The sequence below is a fragment of the Pan troglodytes genome, chromosome 11 (assembly GCF_028858775.2).
Source record: "Pan troglodytes isolate AG18354 chromosome 11, NHGRI_mPanTro3-v2.0_pri, whole genome shotgun sequence".
In the NCBI taxonomy this organism is placed as follows: domain Eukaryota; kingdom Metazoa; phylum Chordata; class Mammalia; order Primates; family Hominidae; genus Pan; species Pan troglodytes.
The window spans coordinates 43,365,742-43,377,255 of record NC_072409.2 but is presented as its reverse complement, the minus strand read 5'-3'; the positions used below and the strand labels follow the sequence as shown (position 1 = coordinate 43,377,255).

General features: G+C 44.8%; 2 protein-coding genes across 18 annotated transcripts in view; one reads left to right on the top strand and one right to left on the bottom strand.

Moving 5' to 3' along the window:
• Positions 1–11,514, bottom strand: part of FANCC (FA complementation group C) — a 218,832-nt gene that overhangs the window by 27,325 nt on the left and 179,993 nt on the right. For all 16 annotated transcript variants that reach the window (XM_009456941.4, XM_024345774.2, XM_009456948.4 and 13 more), the window contains 2 exons: positions 9,019–9,175; positions 170–222 (listed from right to left, as the gene is read on the bottom strand). In XM_009456941.4, the coding sequence (XP_009455216.1) occupies positions 170–222; positions 9,019–9,175 (210 nt within the window). The remainder of the gene's footprint in view (positions 1–169; positions 223–9,018; positions 9,176–11,514) is intronic.
• The window catches only part of AOPEP (aminopeptidase O (putative)), a 428,322-nt gene that overhangs the window by 402,001 nt on the left and 14,807 nt on the right, over positions 1–11,514 (top strand). The window lies entirely within an intron of this gene.

Below are 11,514 nucleotides of genomic sequence, written 5' to 3'. Positions count from 1 at the left end.
TTTTGAGTTTTTACTTCTAATTACCAAAAAGCTCAGAGGAACAGGAGGGAATCAGAAACTCTAATTTCCCCATGATACAGCCAGAGACTACCACAACATTTTCTGATTCATGCTTGGAAATGGAACCTTTTTTACATCAATTACTAGAAGAAACAGTGTTAACATTTACCTGAACATCTCATCAACAACCCGGAATATGGCAGGGTGGCAGGCTGCTTGAGGCTGTAAAAGGAGAAGACCACGAGAATGTGAAATATCACAAGCACTTTCTCAGAAACTTGCTATTATCAGCCAAAGGAGTTACTGGGAACTGCTGATGTCCAGAAAACTGGCATACTCCTTTTGGTTAGAAGAACGAACCACTGCTGTACTGAAAACGCCCCACATACAAGTGCATACGGTGGTCTCCCTGGGCAGGGGTTACAGGCAGCTTATTCCTCTGTATACTCCTGTATGTCCCACATTTTCTATAAAAGCTCAGGCGATCCATAATACAGAATCAGTAAGTATTAGAGAAACTTTAAACATCCCTCTGCCCGCATGCCGTGGAGCCTGCCTGTACTGCCAGTTCTACTGAAGTGTGCCTGTGTGACCTCCTCAAATGGCTAGATGTGCCTCGAGGTCAGGCCCGTGCCTGCAGCCTGTTTATTCGGTAATGGGTACATAACAATTTAGAATTATTATTGGCAAACCAGTGACCACTACCACGCTGGACTAAATCACATCGCATCTTAATGCACTTAACAGCTTGCGTTAAGATGAAAAGGGAGTTCATGAAGAAGAATAAAAGTTATCTAATTTCTCCTTGAATATTTCAGTGATGGGTTCTGATTATTTGAGTCTGCAGAAGCTGGCCTCCGGTAGCCCTGGGAGCTGGGGGGAGCTTCACTGGCCCAGTCCCTGGTTCCCTATCTTTTTGGCCAGAGCTCAAAGTATGAGATGATGCCAGATGAAAATGCCCATTTGTGTTCCAAAACAGATCCTTTATAGCAGGGTCCGTAACCTTCTCGGCACCAGGGACCGGTTTCTTGGAAGGCAATGTTTCCACAGACCGGGAGGGGGAGATGGTTTTGGGATGAAACGGTTGCTCCTCAGATCATCAGAGGACAACCCGATTCCAGGCATGCGCAGTCAGGATGGGGCTCTGGTTCCGTGGGAAGCGAAGCGCGGGGCTCTGATAGGGGCAGGTGCGGGCGGGAAGGCTAGGGGCTCCTCTCCGCTGTGCACCCAGGGGGCGGGGACCCCTGCTTCACAGCAGCATTCACATGTTAGTGGATCAGGCGCTATTGGAAATTCAAGTCAGAGTGCATTTGATATGACTAGCTTTGGGAAACACTGTTCACAGGCCCCCGTCAGCAAGAAAAAAGGAGGCGCTCTGCTCCGGCCGTGCCCCGGATCACACTGAGGCAGGACCGCGCCTCCTCGCGGCCTCCCCGATGACATTGAGCCCGCGCCATCTAGCGTCCACTGCCCAGCACTGCTGGACCCGCCGGGCTCCAGGCAGGAGCTCTGCCACTTTTTCAGGACAGGATAAATCTCCTTTTAATTATTTCAAGATTTCTAATTTGCAAGTTAAAATGTCCTACTCTTTAAATAATCTATGCTCCCTCATCCTTCACTGATGTGCATTTTTATCTAAAAGGAACCAACTTGATATTCTTACAGATAAATTCATTATCTATGCAAGAAAATAATTTGGCAGGACCACCGTTCAAGAGAGGAGAGGCAGGTTATTTCGTGGCTTCGAACTTAGGCATGTCAGTTAATCTCCTGATGCCCAGTCTCACTGTAAATAATAACAGTTATTAAGAGGTCACTGGATATAAGCACGGAAAATATAAAAGTTTCTATGTATTCATAATGAAAAAATAAAACAAGGGAAAAGCAACCGTATGTCTTGAAGAAATGTGATTCATCTAAGTTTGCCAGAGCAATTTTCAAAGTTTGTACAACAACATGCCTATTGAATAAGAGTGTTTAAGATCAAATAGCACTGTTATGTGCCCACAGGCAGACAGATAAGAGCTTGGAAATGCGTTGATAGAAAGTAAGATCAAACTTGAAAATGGTAAAATTAAATTTCTTTTTTCTAAATGGTCAAACTATCCCAGAGCCATTCTATAGGTTTGATGCTAGTAGAGAATCATTCAATACTAATTATAGGGATTTCCAAACAGCAAAGAAAATGATGATCAGATGTAGATTAGGGCTACTATGAAAACCACTGGGGGAGCAAGGAAGACAGCTCTTACTCAGTTTGTTAGAAGAGAGTGAGAGCTTAGATATGCTCCTTTTCTGTGCGCTGTTTTCTAGCAAAATCGCTCAATCCAATGTTTTAAATGCCTGCTGGCTGTGTGGAATCTGCTTGTTCTTCCCCATACAGATGGACTCTCCTCTTAGATTTCTTTCTTTCCAAATATTTCAGACCCTTGGCTACTCTTAGCCTGCTTCCACAACCCATTTTAGCTTTTAAAACAGGTAAGAGGCCAGGAGGCAGGGGAACCTGCAGAAACAGCAACGGCAGAGATTTTGATTTGAAAACCAGTCTCCTATTTTTTTTTTTTTTTTTTTTTTGAGACAGGGTCTCATTCTGTTGCCAGGCTGGAGTGCAGTGGTGATCTTGGCTCACTGCAACCTCCGACTCCTGGGTTCAAAAGATTCTCCTGCCTCAGCCTCCCGAGTAGCTGGGATTACAGGCGCGTGCCACCACACCTGGCTAATTTTTGTATTTTTAGTAGAGATGGGGTTTCACCGTGTTGGCCAGGATGGTCTCGATCTCCTGACCTCACTAAAAAAAAAAAAAAAGAAAAAAGAAAACCAGTCTCCCTTGCTACCCTACAGCTGTGAACTGCTCCTTCTCATCTGCACCCCTCACCGATGGCTTTTAAAATGAGACTCTTTATACTTTTTGAGCACATAATTTCAGGGTCAGTGAGTCCTCTCATGAGGACTGGAGTACTACAGGTCAGGCATATGTCCCAGCGACATCAAATCACAAAAGCAATCTTAAGCTGCTTTTCTTATCAAGATAATCTTCCAAATAGAATTAAGGTTTTAATACACGCTTCTTTGGAAGCTGTATCTTCCCCCCTAAATCTCTGTAGCATCTTCATGAGTGATGACGCAGGCATCTAACCTCTGATCCTGTTTTATTTGTAAGGTGGGGCACTCCGGTAACACACCAGAGGTCACGCTGCAAGCCAGGGCTCTGAAGCCCCATGACTGCGGCCATTATCTTTTCTATAAAAGCGGGGAAATAAAATAAACCTTTTGTGGTTTCCATCTGTTTGTTTTTCTCCATCCTACCAAAATCTGTTCCTTCTCAAGCTCTCTCTTCTCCATCTGGCCTAACAATTTCCACAGGCAGATCATTTCAACTTGAGGGGAGCTACGTCAGCAGGAGGTCTTCAACAACATGAGTCTTGTCCTTCCCTCCTTATCTCCCCCCCCAGGCTTTTCACTGAATGCCCAGGATGACTAGGGGGCGAAGATGGAGAGCTCTGGGTTCTGCCTTCCCTCTTGTATAGACCCGATTGTTCTGCTGGGTGTGCATCCCCTTGGGCTAACGAGAGCTTTCCCTCTGATCTCCCCTCATGGCTACCCAGAATTGCATTGTTTATCTCCTCTCCACCTAGAAAGAAAGCCCATCTTCATCCCTCAAAACACAAGGGAAGACAAAGTCAACATGGAATCAACACACAATAACCATGGTCTCAGTGCCTGTTTTGGAGGAGAGGCAAGGGAGAGGCCAACCTGTCACTCTGCACCATGAACTGTGCAAATTACACAGGCTCTTGTGCCCGGTCCTTGATGTTTACTTAAGCTGTTATTTTCATACCAACTCACCAATGATTATTACAAGCCACTTGCCACTTGAAAGAGGCCTGAGAACACAGAAGAACAGAATTCTCAGGAAGAAGCATTTCTTTCTGTCATTTGCTGATTCTGTGTGTGTGTGTGTGAGAGAGAGAGAAAGAGAGAGAGAGAGAATAGGGAAAAGGAGAGGGACAGAAAACAAACCAAAAAGGGAAATTAGACTATGATTTAAGGTAATTCACAGACAAAAGCAAATCCCTTTTAGAAAAAATAAAAAGGCAGTGAAGGAACAGAAAAAATTATCAAGTGCTTTCCATCTATCACCTTTCATAGGTATATTCGCCTTAAAAATAAAGAAGGAAATAGCAGATGACAGAGAAGCTGAAGTTCATTAAGCCTGGAATAGAATCTTTCCTGGTATTTTCATGTACTTGCATGTAGCTTAAATATTTACTTAGGAAATGGGTCATTTAAAGAATCAGCTGATGGGCAGCTTCCCCTCCAGTTTACCCAGCAGCCAGACAATCCCGTCCCACTGTGTAGCTGTTTCCGAGCCACTGTTCTCTCCACAGTGGGAAGCCCTTGTAGCCCTTGTTGTTAATATGTGCATATTCACCACAAAATACCTTTCTTCTTAAAAAGAAGATTCTCCATAAGAGTCATTTCACCAGTGAACTCTTCTATTGAAGTGAAAAATGATTTGGCTTGAGAAAAACCTATTTATACAAAACCTTCACATCTATCACGTACAATGAGGCACCTTTATAAATATGTATTTTTTATTATGCCATTTGCTTCTTTTCTATTTTCAAAATACTAAACATAAGACTCTAAATATCCCTTTTACATTTTCAGATCTATTTTGTTTTAAAACATTCAGGTTCCTTTTAACAAATTTGAGCTCGGAAAAATTATTCTTTCTTTTTAATCTTTACCAGATGTTGTTTATACACAAACAATTTTTTCAGTACTCCATAATGCAATTATTGTTTAATTAGTGATAAATCTGTCATTCCTGGGCTTAAGAACTTAACAAGTACCAAATGTACTTTTGCGTCTTAAATTTACATGTGCTCTCCTCTGTGTTTGGACACAGAGGATCCCCAGCACCCCCTCCCCTGCCTGAAGTCCTTCTAGCCTTGCCCAGTGGCCTCTATCCAATTAGCCCGGGTAGCCCAAGCTGGAAGAAAGCTCCTCAGCCCCCTGCTGCTTCACAGCTCAGCCTGAGTGGCAATGACCCCTACGTCCACCCCTGCTTTGTTTTTGGGTTTTTCCCTCTCCCTTCATCTCTGGCCACAAGGTCTGCATCCCCAACTGCAATTCCATTGCAAGGAAACTCGCAACGTGGGCCTCTTTCTTCACAGAGACTATGCTGGAGGATCTGGTGCCCCCCTGAGGCTAATTCTGGAAAGTGCAACTCCAGTCCAAGACGCAGAACCTCCCAGCTTTTAGCCATACACATCAGCCAGCACTACTGGACTACTGCTAAATTATCTACTTCAGCTCTTGTTCAATTACATGCACCACAGTAAAGAGCTCAAAAGGAAGTGCCGAAAAGACTGAAAAAGCAGGAAAAGAAAACCCTGGCATGTTAGTGAAAAGCTACTTAAGCACAGCAAACTGACAATATCACCCAGGATGTAGAGTGAACTCTTCAGCACAATATTTTACCAAGGAGGAGCTGCATATTGGGAGTCTGTGTAAAGGAAGTTTCTTTTTCTTTCTGAAGTGCTACAATTGCTACCTGGAGAATGAGGGAAAAAAACACAACCTATCCCATATTGAGGAGGATACTGAGGTATCTAGATGCTTTTTATTCTTAAGTTCTTATTAGATAAAGTAATCTTTTGAATTAAGCCATAAAGATTTTTAGGTAGGAGAGAAAATGAAGCATATTCTGATATCAAATCTTAGCAGAAACAACTCTGCCTCCTGGGCGCCTCCTCTGCTCCTTTCTTTTGGGGACAAGTCTGCCTGGGAAGGTGAGGCTAGCTCCTCTGGACCCAGCTGCGGGCGGGCTCTGCCAGCAAATGGGAGGGCATGGGAATCGGGTACCTTCCGGCCCTGGCATGCAGCTTGCCAGCCAAGCACAGTGCCATCCTGACACCCTGCAGACACTTTTCATTCCAATGTGGAATCCAAAGAATAGCTTTCTGGGCTCCACAAACAGAATTGTAACTAGAAAACATAACATCCTTCTAATTTGGGGCCAGCCTTGGGAAACCGAACAATGCCAAGAAGGCTGCATAATTAACAAGTGGCTTTCACTGCTGTCGGTGACATCAGTTTTTAAGGTCAGGTCTGAAGCTATGGATTATGGTCTTCCCGTGCCCATGCTGTCAAGGAAAACACAAGACCATCTGCTTTTGAAAAGTTTCAGTCTGTACAGTAAATGACAATCTAGGGCTAATACCTCACTTGATGTAGGAGCTACCAACTGTGGCAGACAGCATGACTTGACAGCAGTCCAGTCCACCGCACGGAAGCCAAAGGGGAAGCCTCAAAAGTGAATGGGTTTTGAAAACTTTTCTTTTATTTTAGATGTTAAATACATACATAGTCATTTGGAACTCAGGTAATAAGAGACTAATCCCTCATTATTCATGGTCTTAATGGAAAATATCAGACCTGCGAGTCCAAGAGGCCAAAGAACATTTGGGAAGGTCATTTCACTTTGTACAACCTGTACCACACTTTTATCTTTTGTTTTTGTTACATTTTGGTAACTATAGAATTTCCAGGACTCATTCTGCATAGTCCCAAGAGAGAGAAATATAATTAACAGTGCTCTATATAAAACACAAGTTATGTAGACCATCACACTTTAATTACTCTCAGAATCCAACTCTAATGTAATAGGCATCAGGTTTCCTCTGGAGCACAGCACAGCAGTCTCGTGCTATCTGAGTCTTAGAGATCTCTCTGATACTTCTGTACAGTCCTGTCACTGCACCAAGATACTGCACTGCGATAAATGAATCAGATGATGCAATTAGGAAGCAGGCTCTTCAGGTTACCCCTGCAATCACTTAGCCACGTCACAGGCCTATTGCGGCCTGCCTGGCTTTCTGGCACTGCAGGCCCAGGATGCTGAGGAGAACAGCCCACACCAATCAGGTGCTTCCAGCCATCGTCTGTATTGTAATTACCTCCTTGAACCATGAGGCACAGAGAGGTCACATCCTGCCAATGCCACAATAAATTAAACCAAATAACACCCTCTAGAATCCCCCTTTAGCCATAATGGAAGCTCTGAATTTCTGCACACATGATCCCGATAAAAGCTTTTGTAAGTCAACTGACTTCAAAGCTGTGTGACTCGTGGGAGATTACTGTAAACTACAAACTGGAGACTGAGCATTATACAGTTATGTGCAATGGGACGGCCTGCGTTCTCTGTCTTGCATCTGCTGTGCTCACCACAGTGCTGCTCAGGCATGAGGGCCACAGGCAAAAAGGATATGGAGAAGGTTCAGAGAAGAATCCAAGGATTAAGGAAAGGCTGGAAAAAAGGCAATGGGACTAGAATTTTTCAATAGGGAGAAGACTTAAGGAAAATGTCATAAGCACCCTGGGAGCAAGCATATAGCCCAGTTACTATTATTTTGCCACTGAAAAGGGACCAGAGAAACTGAAATCCTAGTATGCACATGTAAGTTAGAAATAGATTTAGCAGACAATAAAGGTAATTTATGACCTTGAATCACCAGGAATGGGCTGTCAGAGGGCTTCTGAAAGTCATGATTTATTTTGAATTGTACTGCAACCATTTTAAAATAAGGTGCATTCCTATTTCTTGCCTTAATATATGACTCTTTTGGATGGTAAGGTTAGGTAGTAATTATCCTTAAGAAATCTGTTTGGGCTCTCTCAGTCTTAATATACACGTCTTCCTTTCTCTTCTATCATGGTAAACTTTCAAGTCACGTGGGATCCGTGTGTGCAGCCTGAGGTACAGGTGAGAGCAGCGTGGCTGTCAGCACCTGCAACCCTACGCACATCGCCCTGGGAGGCCAAGGGGAAGGGTGAAAGGGGCCATGAAACAAGGGGAGAAACGGGATCGTGGAGGAAGGCAACTGATTCCATTAGGATTCCCTTAGACAGTCTCCAACTAGAAAGAGAAAGAAAGAACACAGAAGTCCCAACTGAACTAAACAAGTTGAAGGCCTCTAGGAGGTAGGGGTTCTATGAGCTCAGGAAAAGTGGGCACAGCCAACCTCAGGGACTTCCTCAGTCTCAGCTCAAGGGCGAGGGTGAACACTCCCTCCTTCCCAGTGTCCCGGCCACTAACTAAAGACCGGACTGTTCACTGTGGCTCTTGGAACTCACTTTCTCCACTTGCAGGAAGCAGGAAGAAGTGGAAGGCAATCTCTGTGCCACATCCCTGCAGATTACGAAAGCTAAAGGGAAAAAGGGCAGAGTTCACTGGAGCTCCTGGAAGACAGAGGCTGCGGGACCACAGCACCTGCAGGTTTCTGAATCATTTTTTCAGGGTGCCTTGGTCTTTATTCCTGTCCTTACAAAATGTGCTCCAATCCCACAGACCTGCCTCCCACAAAGGAAGATGACTGGCGAGTCAGTGGTGGCGAGGGCCACTGAGAGCCCAGGGTGCCAGACACCGGGCCAGGAGGTGGATGTCCACGTGGGCTGGAGTCCCCAGCTGCACAGTCCTGAGCGGGAAGGGAGCCAGGCGCCACCGCACAGGGGAGGGTGAAGGCAGGTGGCCTCACACCAAAAGAAAACTTACAGAAGTCTTAGCTGGTTCTGCTGCTTTAACCATTTTTCTGGGGTTTTGTGTCTCTTATTTCATCTTTCCTCTAGTGAAGAGCTACAAGTTTATTTTTTGAATGTTTTTAATTGATTCTTCCTCTTACCCATATGTTCATTTCCAAAAACTTATTTTCCATGCTGAAATAAGAAATACTGTTTTTAAAAAGTCTGTTGTGCAAATGTCAATTCTTGTGAACATGTGATATATGGCATATCAATCAAGTAAACCTCAGATCTCTCCCTGCATGCTCCAAGGATGCAGAAAAGCCCCCTATGTTAGTGATTTCAAAAATAAAATGTAAATACACGATTATATATAAAGGTTCCAATTGCTCTTTTGTTTACATCCCCCCCTTTCATTCTCTGACTAAAAGAAATGATTCCCAGCATCTCCTTCAAGGATTTTTCCCTTCATCAAAACCCAGCACGTACCAGCAATGAATCTTTTATAAAGCATTCGATCCTTCTCAGACAATTTCTCTCACTGGAGATTAGCTTTTCAAAAAGATGCAGCATTGCTTTTTCAAGGCTGGGAAGGTGCCGAAGCCAGAGGCAGACTACAGCTGACATGGGGAGAGAAATCTTCTTCCTTTCAGAAAGAAATAAACAAAATTTTAAACAGAAATGGCTCACTGAAAAAAGAAGATTAAAAAAAGTTCAAAATGCAATCACTAATCCAATTTGTGAGACTTCTCATCATGGTCACAGCAGTGGCTAATAATTTATAGAATCAGTGAATATTTACCAAGTGCTCATTTGCAAAATAATGTGAATATGCTTCCACTTCAACTCACCTTAAGAAATCAGAAATGCTCAGGAAAAAAATTGCTTTCAAAAAGAATAAGCAAATGTCTAGTGATGGAAGAAAGAGGGAGCGATAAAAAACGGGATGGAAAAGGCCTTGTGATGCCCAGTCCCTAACTGAAGAAATAGGCATGTTCAAACACGCGTAATCATGCCTCACAATAGGGACGCAGACCTGGGTTTCGGTCCCAGCGCCACTGCCTACTAACTGTATGATCTCGGAGAAGTTAACCTCAGTTTATTCATCTGTAAAATGGGCCTATCTCCTTCACAGTGTTCTTGTAATGCAACAACACACGTACAGTGATTAGCACAGTGCTTGGCACATAAATATTCAATAACTGTAATTATAATCGGTTGCTTGAAAGTTGAAAATATTTCTAACAATTTCAAGGCCAGATGCAGTGGCTCACACCTATAATCCCAACACTTTGAGAGACTGAGGTGGAAGGATCACTTGAGTCCAGGAGTTCAAGACCAGCCTGGTCAAATAGTGAGGCCCTGCTTCTACAAAAAAAAATTTTTTTTTTTAATTAGCCTGGCATGGTGATAGCACACCTGTAATCCCAGCTACTTGGGAGGCTGAGGCAGGAGGATCGCTAGAGCCCAGGAGGCTGAGGCTGTAGTGAGCTGTGTTCACGTCACTGCAATCCAACCTGGGCAAAAGAGCAAGACCCTGTCTCAAAAGAAAAAAATCCAATTTCATATATGGTAGTTATGGCCTAGTTGAGGCACTGGACCTTAAGTGTGATACTGGATAGGTTAGCAGGACTGGGAATCAAAGATTCCTTTAAAAAAAAAAAAAAAGATGCAAAGTCGTGCTCTCTCACCCAGGCTAGAGTGCAATGGTGTGATCAAAGTTCCCTGTAACCTCAAACTCCTAGGTTCATGTGATCCTCCTGCATCAGTCTCCCCAGTAGCTGGGACTACAGGTGCACGTCACCACATCTGGCTATTTTTTTTCTTGTAAAGATGGGGGTCTTGCTATTTTGCCCAGTTTGGTCTCGAACTCCTGGCCTCAAACAATCTTCCTGCCTTGGCCTCCCAAAATGTTGGGAATACAGGCCTGAGCCCCAATACTCCCTAGACACAACCATTTTGTGTAGCTACATTTGTTTCTAAAGGAAAATATATTAAGGTCCTCTTGTGTCAGTGAATTGGGGCTCCACTTCCCCTCCCTGGAGGGAGCATGAGGGGCACATGTCTGACTCTGAGCCCCAACTGCTGGCTCTGGGATACAGTAGAGCTGCCCCCGAGAGCCACCTGCCCTTTACCTGCACATCCCAGACAGTGGGTGCTTTTCAAACTTGATGTCTATTCATTAATCTCCCTCCTGTCTTGCCCCAAGAAAAACGAGGCTACTGCTATTAATAAGGAAAACTAAAGTGGGGGCGTAAGCCCCCCACCGACCCAACAACCCCTTCAAAGCCTGTCCCTTCACCATGACTTTTGGGCCACTTCTCTGCAGAGCTGGTGTGAAGCCCAGCAACTGGGTCCAGGGACAGGAAGGGACATGGGGAGCAGTTCCTAGAGGTTTCACTTTTTCTGCTTGCTTGGTGTAGCTCCTGCAGACCTTGTCCAGGGTTGACCGCGGGGCAAGAGCAGCAGGGAAGATGCTGAAGACCCGGGGAGACTGCGGAGGAGCTGGCAGAAGGCAGGGGGAAGGGAGAAGGAAGGGAGGGTACATTCACCTCAGAGCCTCCTGATCTCACACTCACACCCTCCTGATCTCACACTCACACCCTGAGCTTCAATTTGTCCAGGACCCACCGGCAGGCCCCGTTCCTCATCTCCCCACCTCCCACACCTGGCAAAGCCCTGCCATGGTGCCATACCCCCTCAATACTGGACATGCCATTTACTCAGATGAATAGAAGAGAAGAAATGATTTCTGGAGGATTTACTAAGAGATCAGTTTGAGGTGTGTGGATTTGGAGTGTCTGAGGCACAACCAAGCAGAGATATTCAATAGGTCCTTGAATATCCAAGGTGGAAGCTCCGGGAGAGGAATTGGCTGAAGGTACACATTTGGGTGTCAGAACCCCAAGGGAGGAAGCTCTGAGTGCGGAGGCAGGCAGGGAGGAGGAGCAGCTGCAGATGGCAGGAGGCACAGAAGCAGAGGAC